Below are 16841 nucleotides of genomic sequence, written 5' to 3'. Positions count from 1 at the left end.
CGTCCGCCGCGCATGCGCACACACGCTCGTAAGAAGGCCGGGAGTTCCAGGTGGACAATGGCGGAGCTGGGTGAGGCGGACCAAGCGGAGTTGCAGCGCCTGGTGGCAGCCGAACAGCAGAAAGCGCAGTTCACGGCACAGGTGCGAGGACAAGGACCGCGGTGGAGAGAAAGGAGGCTGAGGCTCAGGTTGACTTTTCAGGCTCTTTACTCAGCCCGCGAAGTGACTGCCGCTAGAAAAAAACTAGCAGAGCTCTGCCACCTCGCTACGGGGAGGCTGCCCAATGCTCGTTCTTGCTGCGCCCGGTTCTTCTCGGAAAAGAAATGAGCATGGCCCTCCAGGCCCTGGTGACCAGTAGTGCTCGGGTGCCTGTTCGGCAAACCCGGCGTGGGGGAAAGAGAAAGTGTAAAGCAGAGGAGAAAGGTCGGGCGACGCCAAGGTCACCGGAAACTAGTTTGGTGGCGAGCTCTCTGGGCTTGGCATTCGGAAGGTCTGGGTTCTGATCCTGCCTCTGCCCCTTACAGGCCACGTACCTCTAGGCAAGACACCCACCCATATGGGTCCTGGTTTTGCAGTCGCCTGCTGCCTCACTGGATTGTAAAGACCATATGCGATAACGTATTTGAAAACGACAAAGTAGTAGAACATTAATGGAGAAAGGTGGACTCTGAAGTAGTCAGTGTGGACTGTAGTTTAGAACTAGTGTTTTGGAGCTCTTTCGCCACCGTTTGAAACCCGGCCTGGTCGCTTACTAGCAGCAGGACCACTCCCAGTATGGCTTATTGCTTAACCACGTCTCAGACTGAGAGGACAGTCACACTTTAGGACCGCAGACAGTATTGACTGAGTACTCAGCATCCCAAAAAGGACGCCCTCAGTAAATGGTTAAAGAACTGCTCTGTAAGGGATAGATTTGGAGTGAGATGAATGCAGTGGTTTGGGGGACATTCATTGGTACCATACCTTTCCAGCTTACACTGGAGCTAATTGGGAAGATAAAAGATACTCACCCTGCCTGAAAATTTACAATCTGATTAAGGACTTAACACAGTTGTAAAAAATAGACCGTGGCCTTCAAGGAGGTAAAAATTTGAACTGTGTTGAAGAATGGGAAAAATCTTTAGGGAGGGCATTCCAGGAATATTAAGGGTCGAGTATGCTATGCATGTACTTCATGGAAGCACAACAGGTTAGTGGTTAAATAAGGGAGTGCCCTGAGTGGCTGAGAGGAACTGATGCATTAAGCAAACACAGGGGTGACGTGATGGAAAGTAATTTTTAATCACTAAAGAGAAAAACAGTAATGGAGAGAATAAAGGATTATTGCAACGTAAGGACAAGGATCTGGGCCATACTGGTGACAAGTTATGAAGTGAGGAAAGAGGGGAGCCCATGGTTTGTTGATTGAATGATTCCATCAGGTGATAGAAAATGAGAAGAATGGGAAGGAAATAAAGTTGGCAGAGTTAGACCTATATGCAGACATCAGTGGTTATTTTCTTTCTTCTTAGGTGCATCACTTCATGGAGCTATGCTGGGATAAATGTGTGGAGAAGCCAGGGAATCGCCTAGACTCTCGCACTGAAAACTGCCTCTCTAGCTGTGTGGACCGCTTCATTGACACTACTCTTGCTATCACCAGTCGCTTTGCCCAGATTGTACAGAAAGGAGGGCAATAGGCCATCCCTTGGGAGAATGACAGAAGAAACAAAGGACTTGTTAGAGCAGATTGATGGGCCACTGGGGGAAGGTCGGCAGCCCATTGTCAGGTGAACTTGAGGCTGTTACCAAGCCTGTTGGTGCTAAAAAGTCACAGATCAAATGTTCAAAAAGTGAAATTTATTTATTTGGAATTCAGAAATTCCATGTTGTATCACAACAGTTGCTCAATAAATGTGAATTCTCCAACTCTTTTTTTTTTAACCCCATTTTAGGATTTAATATAGAGATCTCTGATGGGCAGGAACACTAGAAACAAGTGTGTTCCAAGACCAGTAGTGCAAATGAGATCTTGGGTTTTGAAGGGCCATCCTAAACCACTAATTAAGGGGGCTAGAAGAACCATCAAAACCTTAGCCTAAGGTATAGAAGAGAAATTGGGGTTGAGAAGGGTGAAGAACAGAAAACAGCTTTATTGCTTATACATGACCAAGAAAAGGTAAACATGGCAAAAAAAAAAAAAAAAAACACCAAAAAAACCAAAACAGGCAAGATGTGTATTCTTGGGATAGAAATAGGCCTGCTAGTATGGGAGAAAGGGAAGGTCAAGCCCAAAACAGAACCATCTTCCTGGAGATGCCTTGTTCCACTGGCCCATCTTCCTGAGTCTGTGCTAAAATCAATACTTTTACAGCACAGAAACAATGCTTCAAAAAAATACATGAAGACTCCTTCCAACAAAGATTTCACTTACTTCAAGAACAAAACAATTGCTTTAGGTTAAGAGGTAGTAATTACAGACGTCCTGCCCTCCCACCTGTGGGCCCCCACTAATCCCAAAGTAAAAATATACGCCATGGAACAATGACAGTTGAGTACCAAAGTATTAATATTTCAAGTAAATATCCTCAAAGGTAGCACCTGCTTATAATCAAGGGATGAGAACCTCTAGCCAACCATGTATTTTGTGACTAAGCACTTTATTAGAAATCTGTTCTGGAAAGAACAAATTTAGTAGTTAGAACCACAAAGTATTACCACCTCATGGAATGTTGTTATAGTTCTATTCTATTGCTGGTGTCTTAACACTGTCATGCTACCATGAAGTATTTCTGTATTCTACATGGGGAAGGTAAGGCCAGGAAGGTTAACTTACCTGTTCAGACCTCATAACTAGTTAGTGGCAGAACCAAGACCAAAAGTCTGGGTTTTCAAGTTTTCTACTCAGCCGATGAAGTGACAACCAGGAAAAACAATGTCACTTGACATTCCGTGATAATGAAAAAACTCACCTGTGTTCTACCAGCTTTTTTTCAGTGATATTTTGTTTTTTTTAAGAATTAACAGTAGGGATCACAGTATAGAGCAAAGGGAAATAATACGGTCTCTGCTTGGTGCTTTAATCAGAAGGCTGACTGGGAAGAAGTGGGTGCATCCCTGAGAAGCCTGTTTCATTTTGGAACTGATTCAACATAACTTCAGGGAAAATCTAAAGTTCATTAATAGATTTAGAAATGAACAAGGAAGATAACATTTAAATGGCAGTTGCAACCCTGAATCCTGTTCAGAGCACCATTAAACAGCATGACCAATTCCTAACTTTATCCCATTTGGTTGAGGATTAAGACAACCGAAGAAAGAATTTTGAACACAAGGCCATTTAGGCAATCGACAACAAAGGAAGTAGAAAACCATTTACTATCCAATTACCATGTTTAGGGGTATACTGAGTGTAGCCACAGACCCTGTCCAGCAGAGAAATTTGACCAAAAAACCCTAGTCTCATAACAGCGGTCTATGGATGTTAGGAAGGAAAAATATCTTGTTCTTATACATTTTTTCTCATTAAATAAACTGGACCATATCAAAGGGGCCAAATACAGAAAGATCAAAGCACCAAGGCTGAAGACACAAAAAGTTAAGTCCTGGCACCTGCTATATAAAGATAGCAACACGATGTTCCCTTACAGCATTCTACACAGCACCGGTTCCAATCCACCTCTCGATCCCAACCCTTGCCCTTCCCCAGATTCAACATTCCAATTGGTGTACCCAGGTCATTACTGGGTTCAGCTTTCTGGGTCCTTTAATTTGCTGTATATGCACTCTACCCTAAATGTGATTAATTGCAAAAAATAATCTCTTCGAGAAAACTTCATAACAAAATACCAGATTCCCTATTAACAGTAAGAGGATCAAGTTTAACAGGCCAAAACAAGACAAGTCTGGCAGAACATATATAGATGGCACAGGACAGCTCTGACCTCAGGGCCCCTGTGCTGGGCAATAGAGTCACTGGCAAAACCCCAAGGTGACAGAGCTGCAAGTAACCAGTCAGATGGGCAAATGAAGAATGTTTCTTTCTCATTTAGTCATCCTCGGAACTCTCTGCAGACCTTTCATCTGTAGCCACTTTCCAATTTGTGCGTTTGTTTGTCCTCTCCTGTATTTCATTGTTAACTACAGGGATGTGGACTTTTTTCTCTCTCTTTTTCCTTTTGGTTTTCTTAGTGTCTCTTTCCTCGCCTTCCTCAGAACTGCTGGATGCGGAATCATCGGACTGGGAAGTATCACTTTCTGCATCCAAGAATAAAGCAGGTTTCTTGAGCGACTTTTTCCTGGATTTTTTCTTGCGCTTATGTGGCTGTTTCCTTTTCCCGGTACTAGAAGCCCCCATTTCTTCTGAAAACTCACTTGAGGAATCTGCTGTTACATCTGTGGCTTCCTTTTTGCTTTTCTTCTGTTTTTTGTGTGACTTTTTTTTCTGCTTTTTTTTGTGGGATTTCTTTGACTTCTTGTGTTTGTGAGACTCGTGGGTAGATGATTTTACTTGGGGAGATGTTTTTTTTCCATTGGTAATATCTTGCTGGTCACTACTAATAAAAAAGAGAAACTGCTTTACTATAGGAAATAAAAAGTCTATTAATATTTTAGTATTCTACACTCTAGATAGAAAGTTGGGGTTAACATCTGAATTTTAAATAAGAGCTTTGACATAGGGTTACTATGAGACTATCACTCTTTTTGTTTTCTCATTTTGTTTTCTTAAAGATAAATTCTCATCTGTCACCTTGAGTTACTGTATGGAATACTATGTAGAAGAACCTAAATGCTATGTATATGCAGAACATCAATCAGGAAACGGCAAAATACCAAGTATCTCCAAACTAAATTGCCTATTATTTTCTGGTTACATTTCTAATGGCAAATGTTATCTCCTTTATAAAATTAGGAACCCACGGCACCTGGGTGGCTCAGTTGGTTAAGTATCCGACTTGGTTCAGGTCATGATCTCACGGTCCGTGAGTTCAAGCCCCGAGTCGGGCTCTGTGCGGACAGCTCAGAGCCTGGAGCCTGCTTCAGATTCTGTGTCTCTCTCTCTCTCTCTACCCTTCCCCTGCTAATGCTCTGTCTCTCTGTCTCAAAAATAAATAAAAAACATTTTTAAAATAAATAAATAAAATTAGGAACCCAATTTATAGTTCAGATTTGGAATAGTATTACTTGGTATTGGTTCACTTGGTTTCTAACTTTTTTTTCAGTAAGCCTATTTGCCTTACCTGTCTGTTTCAAATTCTTCAGGGTATAACTCTTTGTAACCGCTGTGACCCCATCTGTAAGATGACACAGATATTATATGTATTGTTAAGGCAATACATACATTTCTTTAAGTTAAAAAAAAATTAGACAGACTTACGAGTGCACGCATAGACAGGCATACAGAACAAAGAAAACACCATAGAGCCAACCCCATCTTCAAGCTCAGTAACTTAACTGGCTACATTTTCTGTACTGCACACTATCATTTTAGACACAAAGGATTCTTTTGTCCATTTGTAAGAGAACTTGCCATTCTCAAGAACTCTTTTACTCTCCTCTTTAGCTGTGAAATACTTCTCCAAAAACAACTCTTAACATAATGCGGTCTATATTGGGACAATTGTTTTTTACAGAGCAATTTTACTAAGATGCAATTCCTATACAATAAAATTCACTCTTCTGAAGTGTACAATTCAGTGGCTTTTAGTATATTCAGAGTTGTGCAACCGTCACCACTATCTAATTTCAGAACACTCTCATCACCCAAAAAGGAACTCCATCCTCTAGCACTAACTCTCCATTCCTCCCTCTCCTGTAGCCCATGGCAACCACGAATCTACTTTCTGTCTCTATGGATTTGCTGATTCTGGACATACCATATAAATAGAATCATGTAATAAGTGGCCTTTTGTGTCTGGTTTTTTCCACCTGTTTCCAAGCTTCATCCATGTTACAGTATATCAGTACTTTATTCCTTTCACCGTCAAAGAACATCACATTAGTCCCCCCTTATCTACAGTTTTGCTTTCTGGAAGCAGATCGCCCTCCTTCTGTCATATTGTCAGAGGTCAGCAGCAGCCTAACGCTACATCAAAATGCCTACATCATTCCCCTCACTTCATCTCATCACATAGGCATTTTATCATCTCACATCATCACAAGAAGAATGATGAATACAGTATTAATGAAATATTTGACAGACCACATTCACATAAATTTTGTTACAGTATATTGTTACAATTGTTCTATTTTTAGTTATTGTAAAGCTCTTACTGTCTCCAATTTAGAAATTAAACTTCATCAGGGGCACCTAGGTGGCTCAGTCGGTTAAGCATCCGACTTCAGCTCAGGTCATGATCTCATGGTGTGTGAGTTTGAGCCTGGGGTCGGGCTCTCTGCTGTCAGCACAGAGCCCATTTCAGATCCTCTGCCCTGCCTCTCTGCCCCTCCCCTGCTCGTGCTCACTCTCTCTCTCAAAAATAAATATTTAAAAGCTAGAAAAAGAAATTAACTTTATCATAAGTATGTATGTATAGGAAAAAACATAGTATATATAGGGTTCAGTACTACTGACGGTTTTAGGCAACCACTGGGGATCTCAGAACATATCCTCATGGATAAGGGTGGGGACTACTGTACCACATTTTGTTTATCCCTTCATCAGTTGACAGACATTTGGGTTTCCACTTTGGGGCCATTATGATAATTATGCTATGAACATTTGTGTGCAAGTTTTTGTAGGGATAATTAATTTTTAAAAGTATATACTCTCAAGTCAGATATCATTAATGGTCACAAGAATTTAGTTACAAACCTGTCTGGCATATTAGCTTCATAATCATATAACTTCTTATTCCAGGATTTAGCCTTAAGAAAGTCATCTTCCAGTGCCCCAGAAATTTCAGTCTTTGGCCTCCAATAGTCTCTTTGACTTTCTTCATCAAAACCATCACTACGCATCCGGCTATAAGGAAAAACAGAAGAACTTTTATATTTGGAAGCAATCTGCAAGGTTCCTTTATGGAATGTCATACACAAAACCCACTGAACAAGCTAAGGGGAAAACAACCACCTGATAATTAGTATTAAAAAAAAAAATGTAAAAAGTCATGATCTGTTCTACTGTCTAAGTCTGTACACTTATCCAGGGAAAATCTGACCATTACTACCCATCCTATTGCAGAATACAGACAAAAATGACTTATGGACTATGGCACGCTGTAGCTCGCTCACTGATTCTCAAGTAGGAGGGCATGCAAAGAAGGAGGCTGAGAATAATCACAGCTGGTGACAATTTCCAACTACTCTGGAGATTTCAGAATCTCCAGGGAAGGTTTTCCCTTCCTCGAAAACCAGCAACCTTCTGCACTGAGGTCGTAGTAACAGTAGGAACAAGGCCTAACCCATGAGGATGCTGGGGTAGAAAACCAGTTGAGAACCATTGACAGAGCCTGTGCTTACAAGGTCCACTAACAAGTCACTCCGCAAGCTAACTAATTATCAAAAATGTTTAAGGGCCGCCTATATGCTAGGCACAGTTCTAGCTGCTAGGAATGTAATAGCAAATGAGACAATCAGAATCCTGCCCCTAAAGAGATTATGATTTAAAGATTTATTAGACCAGGACAGGTATTAATAATTCACTCTAAAAATAGTATTTTGTTCCTGGAAATGCCTCTTGGAATTGAAGAAGCAATACAAGACAAACCATCATCTGCACTAACTTCTAAACTCTCAAAGGACCATCTTTAGAAAGGAAACATTTTATCTGCAAATATCTGCAAAGATATTTATTTTTATATTGAGACCATGCCTTCTTTACCTTGGAGACCCCAAATACTTTCTTGTTCAAAGTCCTTCACATACAGCCAATCCTGAGTTGTACGTACTCCAAAGCCTGAGTACTCCGCAGGCACACTCACTCTCCTTAAATATCTCATATATTGTTTCCCTGGGTGGCTTTAGAAATTAGCATTATTAGTATAGTCATTTTTCATATACACAGCTCTACACTAACAGGCATATGAAGCCCAAGAGATGTTCCCAATACTCAGACATTCCTATACCTCCATAGATAAGACAACTAAGCCTGTATTATCCTTTATACTCAACACTGAAACTATTTAGAAGGTAATGTGAAAGGCTGTGTGACTTGGTGAACACAACAAGGAGATGGGGTAAAGAAAAGGCTCACAGAGCATCTAAGACTAACAGAGGAAAGGAGTGAATGATAGCTTAAGTGACTGTAAGTTACCAACAGTAAATCTTAAAAGCCACCAAGCAAGGTCAGAATACACAAAATCCTTAACTTTTAAAGTTGTTCAAGGTAGAATTTTGGAATTCAGTACCAAGAATTAAGCCATATGTATCATAGCCACTATCTTTATGCGTGGGTCTAGATTTATGAAAGAAGGAAGGCTTAAAGATTCACAGAACTGAACTCATCTATCTTTAGCGAACTAAAATGCTTTTAAGTGAAAGTTAATGGTTCTAAAGAAGATCAGAATTATTTTGGTTCTGAGAGCTGCAATTTCACCTTGAACTACTGGGTAACATTTTCCTTTTGGTTCCCCGGTAGGCATCTTCCATCTGTTTCTCCAGTTCTCTTATTTTCCACATATCTGACTCCTCCTGAATCTACATTTTTTTTAAAGAAAAGAAATACAAATAAATGACTAAAAATAACATTTTACATCAAAGAAAAGTAACTGACAAACACTCTGCACTAATTATTGCATTACAGGTTGGGTTATAACCAGGAACCTGGGAAACAAATTCAGGATTTCTAGAGTGGTTAAATAACCCGACCCAGTGAATCTCAAATGTTCTGCAGCCACACAAGAACTTTTTAACCCCGCACAGACACACCTATCACCTTACTAATTTTGCAATTATGCCGCAATTATCAAATGATAATCCTTTCTGTTTCAATTAGTCACCAAGTTCTTGGGATTCTATCTCCTAAATTCCTCTTCATCCCTACAGTCACTGTTTTCATGCGAACGGCTCATCATCTCTCACCTGTAGCACTGCAATTGCCTAACTGGTGTCTCTATTATTTCACTCCATCTGATCTATCCCCTACCCAGCTAACTAATCATCTAAGATACAAATACAAATTAAAGACTTTGATGGTTTCATTATAATTTAGAGGAAAAAGCGTCACAAGCCAACTCTAACTTACCACTCAAGCTTTATCTTCCATCACTACCCCATGGCCCCGCCCCCCCCCCCCCCACATTTTGAAAGCACAGTTTATTGCCAAGCCCCAAGTGCTTCATGCTCCTTTTTGTTGCCATGTGAGTACATGATGTTCCTTCTGTCTGGAATGATCTTTTACACATGGTAAAGTTTAACCTGTTAAACGAGAACTAATTCAAATATCATCAGCAGCTCAAATGCCACCCATTCTATGAAGCCTTTCCTAATTTCCCAAGGCAGATTTCATTATTCATTCCTCAGTGCACTGAAGCACTTTGTGTATGTCTCTATTACAGTACTTATCAAATTGATTATAATTACCGATTTTATTCACCTTTGTATCTCCAAACTGCCAAAATAATGCTTGGCACACTGTATGCCTTCAATAAATGTTGAGTAATAACCAGATTGTACCTCTTACCTTATTGTGAGCATCTGTATGCCGGATGACATTCCTCAGGAGGACTTTCCCCAGTGGAACCCGGGACATTCTTCAATCTGAAATTAATCAAGACATAACACTTAATAAAAATAATTCCCTTTATTACCTTCTCTTTTATTACAATATTATAAGGAAGCACGAGGTAAAGAAAAGATCACTGAACAAGAAGTCAGAAGTCCTAAGGGGTAGTTTTCCCTTTACCATTAAAAGAAGAAAAATGTCTGACCACACTAATATGAAGATGAATGTAACTGAGATAAATGTACGTCGAAGTTCTTTTAAACTGCACAAAGTTATGTGCTTTCAAGAGCACCATTTTATTTAATCTTCAACACAATCCCATGTTTTATATGAGGCAAGCATCTTCATTCTTATTTTGTAGGTGAAATTCCCTTAAGCCATAACTTGCCCCAGGCCAGATTGCCCAAGGCAAACCAGGTGCAGATTAGAAATCAACTGTGGAATCCCCAAATCAGTTCGTCATGAAGCAAATATCTAGATTTGAGACTATCAGGGACCAGCAAATGTCAACATTTGACATCAAATGCAGAGAGGCCCTAAATTTCTCCACTCAGGAGAATTTTACTTTCTAATTTGTACAGAAGCCTCCAAAATACAGATGACAAGGGTATCCAGTGTGTAGCTAGCAGCGGTTTTGTGCAACCACCCCACCGCTCACTCACCCCTCGATCCTGAGGAAATCAGGCATCTTGCTAGTGTGAGACGAAGAACCACTCCATTACAAGATCTCCTCCGACCCAGGAAGCCAAGGAGTCAGGGCTCAAAGGCAGCTCTGCAGCTTCACCCGAGTCCTTCGTGAAAACGCAGCCTTCCCACCGGTTATTCTGCCCTCACCCGCGGCCCAGGCCACCGCTGCCTTGCCCCCAGCCCAGACCGACAGGAAGATCTCTTTCCGGACTGAGGCCGGAGTCTGCGCCGGCGCGGAATCCGGAGGGCCGGGTTGACGGGGCATTCCCCGCTCACGCTCCTCTGGGACGGACCCGGGGGTTGGGCTTCGCTCTCCCGAAAGGATGGGGAGGCTCTGGACGGGTACAATCCTCGACTGGGCCCCAAGAAATACCTAGAGTGCCCGAAGGGGGGGTTGAAGCTTCCAAGGGGAAGTCAGAGAAAATACCCCCATCTCTGTCACCGGGATCCCTGCCCCCCAGCGGCCACGGAGCTCCCGGTAACCTTCCCTCCAAACGCCCTCCCCATACAGACACACACAAACACACCCATACCGTGCGCCGCAGCCTCGCGTGGCGGGGATTGGGGAGGGGGGAGGGGGAGGCCTGGGAGACAAGGGAGCGGACTTCCGTTCCAGGCCGGAAGTCGTGCTCCTGAGAAACTCTTCCCACCAACAGGAGACGCGGAGACTCCCACAAGGAGAGTTTCCAGGATCCTCTAGAGATCGAAAGGTGCGGAAGGGAGGCGGGCGCCTTCCTGGAAAAGAAGTGGGTCGGGCTCAACTGAAAAGCAAGAAGGAGGAGATTCCGGAACTAGATGTAAAAGTCCTTTCTGCCTGGAGCTTTCCGGACCCAATTAGATGTTGGACCCGGTCTGGTTACCCTGGTAACAGGTGTCGCTGTTTGTCAAGGAACCGAGAGAGGAGGTGGGTTCGCCGACCTCTGGAGTGATTGTCCTTTAGTTAAGCTTCCCATTTAGTATAACCCTACTAAAAAAAAAAAAAAAAAAAAAGAGTTTAACCCTACTATAGTATTCGGAGAACCCAAACCTCCTCTTTGCCTCCTTCTGTGGCTGCTGTGGGACGCCTCTCCAGTGGGGGAGGAGGGCAAGGGAGGTGATCTCTAGACACAGATGGTGTATTATTACTCTCATACAGTGTTAACGAAGTGTCCCAGTTTCTCCATATTAATTAATTCTCACAATAACCTATGACATAGGTATTACCGTCATTTTGAGGAGAGTTAACTGATGTATATAACCTAATTGCTCAGGGTCACACACCTAAGTTAAGTGATAAAGCTAAAATGGGATCTAGGCATTCCGGCTCCAGCTTTGCCTAAGCTGGAGGAAGCTATGAGGATGTCTCCTGTGGCCCTCACCCCACACACACCTCTGGCAGTTTCAGGACTGGATAGGCACCGGTCAGCCAAAACCCAGGTATTGGAACAAGAAAATCACCCGTAATCCAGACTTTCAGTGACTACCCTCAGCACTTGAGAGGGTCTAGGCAGAGGTAAGGACTTGATATCTGAGACGACAACCTGAGAACTTTAAGAAGGGGTGCTAGATAATTAGAGAATAAGGAAAAGAAAAGTGGTGCTGATCCACAATTTGTTAGACACAGGTGCTGACTTCACCCAAACAAGACCTGTTCTTCCTTCTCCAAAAGAAGAATCACTACACAGACCTTTTTCCCCTTAAGTCATATCTTTCCACAGACTTAAGAGGCCTATTCACCTCAATCATGGAGTCTTCCTCAAAGGGTCTGCTCACCCAAGTTACTCAGTTCTGGAACCTCCTAGACGATCTGGCTGAAAGCAACCCTGAGGGCTACGAGAAGTTTATTCAACAGCAGCTGAAAGAAGGGGAACAGCTCTGTGCCGCCCCAGAACCATGGCTCTGTCTACAAACCAGGATCCTGGTACGTAGAGTTGGTTCCCAGGGATGGGAGGTCTTGACTGAAATAATCCTGGAATAATCAGACAATAACTTACCTTTAGCTATTGCGACTTTAAGAAAACTCGAGGGAAACTACCACTCTAAATGGAGAGTGAAACAGTGTGGAGGATCATGCTGAAGGAGTAAGAATGGGAGGTTCCCACTGGATACATTTTGGAGATCTCACAATAAGCCATTTTCTACTAGAATAAAAAAAAGTAAAATGATTTAACAGAGAATCATAGAGTTGGAGGTTTTTCACCTAAAAAGAACTTAGTTGGCTGAGAGGTAAGGAAGTGGTGAAATAACGTCAAATTCACCTGGAATAGCTGCTTGGATCAGTGCCCCCTCCTTCCTCCCAGTTCCTCTGGCAGTGGCAGCTGTATATGGAAGGAAAGTCGGTAGCTTGGAGGAAATCAGGTAACAGTACAGTTTCTCAGACACAGTTTTATTTTTTTTATGGTGAAAAATTTAGATTTAGCTAGCTGGACTCAGTTTAGATGATCCCAATTTTGTTGGCAGCATCCAAAGCATCATAGTCAGGAGCCAGTCGAACATACGCTTTCTTTTCCCCATCGGGCCTGATCAGGGTGTTGACCTTGGCCACGTCAGTGTCATAGAGCTTCTTCACAGCCTGTTTGATCTGGTGCTTATTGGCCTTGACATCCCCAACGAACACAAGTGTGTTGTTTTCTGTTTTCTTCATGGCTGGCTCAGTAGTCACGGGGAAAGACTGGTCAAGCTTGTTTCTCCTGGGGGCTCTGTTAACGAGGATATTCGGGTTGCCTTTGGAGACGCGGTGTCTTGAGCCATTGGAATGTAGGTGATGTGCGGATCTCCTTTGTTTTAATGCCCCTGGATGCCTTTCCCTACTGCTTTCTTGGCCTTCAAAGCCTTTACTTTGGCCTCGGCATTGGGAGGGGCAGGGGCTTCCTTCTTCGCCTTAGGTGCCATCTTCGTGAAAGGGCTCAAACACAGTTTTAATACACAGAATGGCTATTTTGGAGCATAAAATTATCTGAGTTACCTTTAGGCTATGATTAAAAAAAACAACTAGGTTTTGAGATGTGAAAAATTATTTGCTTTTTAGAAACCAAAGGAAAAAATACTTTTCATCAACCTGTGTCAGTGGAAAAGGATCCCAGCTCCGCAGTCAAACACTCATCCAGTACCTCTAAGTATTGGCAGACCAGAAGATAGGTCTGAGACATCAGGTACATAGAATTATGGGAGATTAAGCATATTTTAAAAACTTTATTGGGAATAAGCATGTACCAGATTTTACTTGGTAAAAGGCAATATAAGTAAAATATTTTATTTGGTTGTAATGTAGTTAATAACTAATAAGCACTTTTATTTATATAAATGTGGTTCAATTTTTCTAATAATAATCCATATAAAATGCCCAGAAATGCCCTAATGGAGAATTTGTGTATATAGCAACTGTGTGATTACATCTGAAAAATACAGGAGTACTTTATACTTTGTAGTTTTATCAGGATTATGGCTTAATAAATTAACTGACAGTACCATTAGTGAAATGAGTAGTCTTCATTTCACACCCTCTGAATTACACACACAGATGTTTATACAGTCATCGATGTGGCCTACAATCCTGATGTTCTCCAGGCAGCAGAAAAGGACCAAGTGAAAAAAGATCAATTAATACAGATGGCCATGAAATGCATTGAGGAAAAACTCCAATTCACTCTCTCACACTCTTACAGCATTACTAACTTTAGAATAAAAGGAAGCATTCAAAGGATGGAACAAAATCTGTTGAGAATGCAAACTGACCCCACAGATTTAAGAGAGAAAATGAAAAAGGGTAAGTTAAGAAATGTAAGTGGAAAATTTAACTGATTTAAAATTGTTTTTGCATCCTGTGTACATTTTGCAAACTAGAAATCTTGATTTTAAAAGAGAAACTTAAGATAGAAAAATAGAAAGATTGGGCATTAGAAATATTAGCATGTCCTTAAAGATTTTTCAGTACTGCAAACTTTTAAATTTTTTTTTTCAACGTTTATTTATTTTTGGGACAGAGAGAGACAGAGCATGAACAGGGGAGGGGCAGAGAGAGAGGGAGACACAGAATCGGAAACAGGCTCCAGGCTCCGAGCCATCAGCCCAGAGCCCGACGCGGGGCTCGAACTCACGGACCGCGAGATCGTGACCTGGCTGAAGTCGGACGCTTAACCGACTGCGCCACCCAGGCGCCCCTACTGCAAACTTTTTAACTAAGTTCTTTGGTTTAAGATTCCCAAACTAATTTAGCTTCAGCTTTATCTGTCATTTTGGCTAACACCACACACACTAAAGCTCATAGTATTTTATGTTGTTGATTAATTGTTTTTAATTTCATCTCCCCCCCCCCACCTTTTATTTTCCTGAAGAACTAACCCTTGAACAGATAAGTAGTACTGTGAGCAACCCAGACGACTTCCAACTTTTATTGCCAAAAGATGAAGTTTCAAGCAAAACAAGGTGTCTGATAGAGGAGATTTCCAGTACAGAGAGCCAGGTAGAGATGAAGGAACCAGCCTATGAATTAAAAATTGTGGCTGATCAGAATGAGAAACCTCTGAAAATTGAAATAAAAGTTGAATTACCTGGTATTAATTCCGCATCTCTCTGTGACCTTAGTGTTTCTGAGGTAAGTCGAGTAGGTAATACTATAAATTTGTGTCAGTCAACATTTACTATAATACACTCTAGTAACAAACTGCACAATCTCAGTGGTTTACAGCAGTTTACTCAGCTTACATGTCACCTAGGCCTCTGCTCCAGGGTCTTGCACATTTCAAGATACAGGTGAAGGGGTAGGTCCCATCTGAGACATGCCATTCTCATGGAAGAGGGAAATACAAACGGGTAACTCATGCAATGGCTCCTAAAACTTTCTCTCAGACATAGAATATATCACTTTTACTCCACATTCTGTTGGCCAAACTCAGGTCACAAGGCCAAATCCTACATCAATAGGGCTAGTAAGAATATTCTCACAGGAATTCAAATGGCAAGGATGTATAATCCTCTAACAAGAGAAATAATTGGTTGAAAATAAAACTTAGTCCTATTTCTCAGTCCTGACGTTGTAGAATTCCTGGGCTCTGTATATTCTCTTTTAATCCTACTTACAAACTGGGAAATTCTTTTCTCAGCTCATCTCTTTTTGTAGTAGCTTATTAAATGTAGCCAGTAAGACTAATGCATGCTACCAACATTCTATTTTCACACTTCTTTACCTAAAGACACAAACCAGGTACACGTTACTTGTCTTTCAAATTATTGTGATAGTTTTACTAAGGCCTTTATCATCACTGTTAAAACCTGGATCACCGTTTTTCCTATCGCTGATAAATTTTCCTTGCTGTTTCCTGGTCAGTCACAAAGTCAATGCCACATAATCTGGGGACAGCAACAGCTGTTTTATGGCACCATAGCAGTGAACTTTTGATGTATTGAGGAGCAATAACAAATAATCCCAAAACCTCAGGGAGCTACAACAGCAACTTTACAGTTTATTGCCAAGTCACATGGCAGTAAATGGGATCCTCATTTTATGAGAAAGGTATGAATAACTGGGAAAAATCCCCAGTAACACATATTTTAACCAAGAAATCCTTTCTATTTTCATCTTTGTTATTCTTAGGATGACTTATTGATTGAGGTCCCTGAGAAGTACAGATTATATCTGAATCTTCCAGAATCTGTGGATACTGAAATGACTACAGCAAAATTTATCAAAGAGAAAGCTACATTAATCATCATAATGCCACTGGTATAAGTCAAGAACATCATCTCCTTTTGGGTTTTCAGTGCTACAGGCATGTGAAGGATAGGACCTTCATTATGGGTGAAGAGGTAGTGGTTTATCTTCAATACTGGTTTCATGTTTCCTAAGAGTTCTTTTGGATGAAATGAGATTTTCTCATCATGTTTATACTTTTTTTTAACTCCCCTCACACTTGGCTAGAAGCAGAAACTATTAAAACAGTATTGCTATACTTGTTTTGAAGCTATTTCTAATGGTCTTAAAAGTAACAAACTTGTCATTTAGGAAAATCCTGTTTCCAAGTAAATTGTGAGAATTCCTGGTTTACTGGTTGAAATTCTGGTCTACTTGTTTTTCTGGTCTCTCTAGTAAATGTTTGCATCAGGAAGAAATCCCAGACTATGTAAATTTTTTACTACCAAGAACTGAAGCAGTTCCTCCAGCTATAAAGATACAGGGCCAATGTAAAAATATGCAAACCTATGCTTCTGTGAACCTCTGTACTTCTATAAAATAGCCCTGATGGTAGGAGTGCAAGCTACTCAGACCTTTTAACATCAAAAGGACCTGTCTTGGATACAGTGTTGCAGTAACAGCAGCTGGGTGTTACTGCACCTAAGACGCAAAATAATCTAACCTTAAGAAAAAGGAGCTGGGGCGCCTGGGTGGCGCAGTCGGTTAAGCGTCCGACTTCAGCCAGGTCACGATCTCGCGGTCCGTGAGTTCGAGCCCCGCGTCGGGCTCTGGGCTGATGGCTCAGAGCCTGGAGCCTGTTTCTGATTCTGTGTCTCCCTCTCTCTCTGCCCCTCGCCCGTT

At 41.6% G+C, this 16841-nt stretch overlaps 3 protein-coding genes across 9 annotated transcripts; 2 read left to right on the top strand and 1 right to left on the bottom strand.

Annotated features, from left to right (window-relative positions):
• Window positions 1–12: 12 nt before the first annotated feature.
• TIMM8B (translocase of inner mitochondrial membrane 8 homolog B) lies at window positions 13–1908 on the top strand. The gene is made up of 2 exons (XM_040483008.1): window positions 13–141; window positions 1512–1908. Exons 1-2 carry the CDS (start codon window positions 13–15, stop codon window positions 1677–1679), a joined length of 297 nt encoding a protein of 98 aa, XP_040338942.1. The 3' UTR covers window positions 1680–1908.
• Window positions 1909–2530: 622 nt separating this feature from the next.
• On the bottom strand, window positions 2531–10963 carry NKAPD1 (NKAP domain containing 1). Of its 4 annotated transcripts, XM_040482992.1 has the most exons (7): window positions 10864–10882; window positions 10306–10335; window positions 9602–9678; window positions 8516–8616; window positions 6794–6943; window positions 5220–5273; window positions 2531–4535 (listed from the first exon to the last, which is right to left on the bottom strand). In XM_040482992.1, the coding sequence occupies exons 3-7, from the start codon at window positions 9668–9670 to the stop codon at window positions 4028–4030; spliced, it is 882 nt and encodes a 293-aa protein (XP_040338926.1). In that variant the 5' UTR covers window positions 9671–9678; window positions 10306–10335; window positions 10864–10882; the 3' UTR covers window positions 2531–4027. The 4 variants fall into 4 exon arrangements, with proteins under 4 accessions (XP_040338926.1, XP_040338927.1, XP_040338925.1 ...); XM_040482993.1 differs by lacking the exon at window positions 10306–10335 and having other exon boundaries at window positions 10864–10963; XM_040482991.1 differs by lacking the exon at window positions 10864–10882 and having other exon boundaries at window positions 10306–10419.
• Window positions 10697–16352, top strand: PIH1D2 (PIH1 domain containing 2). Of its 4 annotated transcripts, XM_040482988.1 has the most exons (7): window positions 10697–10808; window positions 10987–11234; window positions 12028–12230; window positions 13338–13461; window positions 13830–14075; window positions 14644–14903; window positions 15903–16352. In XM_040482988.1, the coding sequence occupies exons 3-7, from the start codon at window positions 12054–12056 to the stop codon at window positions 16035–16037; spliced, it is 942 nt and encodes a 313-aa protein (XP_040338922.1). In that variant the 5' UTR covers window positions 10697–10808; window positions 10987–11234; window positions 12028–12053; the 3' UTR covers window positions 16038–16352. The 4 variants fall into 4 exon arrangements, with proteins under 4 accessions (XP_040338922.1, XP_040338919.1, XP_040338920.1 ...); XM_040482985.1 differs by lacking the exon at window positions 15903–16352 and having other exon boundaries at window positions 14644–15208; XM_040482986.1 differs by lacking the exon at window positions 15903–16352 and having other exon boundaries at window positions 12012–12230; window positions 14644–15208.
• Window positions 16353–16841: the final 489 nt, after the last annotated feature.

This window comes from Herpailurus yagouaroundi, unplaced genomic scaffold (assembly GCF_014898765.1).
Source record: "Herpailurus yagouaroundi ecotype Mexico unplaced genomic scaffold, PumYag 161, whole genome shotgun sequence".
In the NCBI taxonomy this organism is placed as follows: domain Eukaryota; kingdom Metazoa; phylum Chordata; class Mammalia; order Carnivora; family Felidae; genus Herpailurus; species Herpailurus yagouaroundi.
Note: the sequence above shows the minus strand (reverse complement) of the source record. Positions and strands in the feature narration are given on the sequence as shown.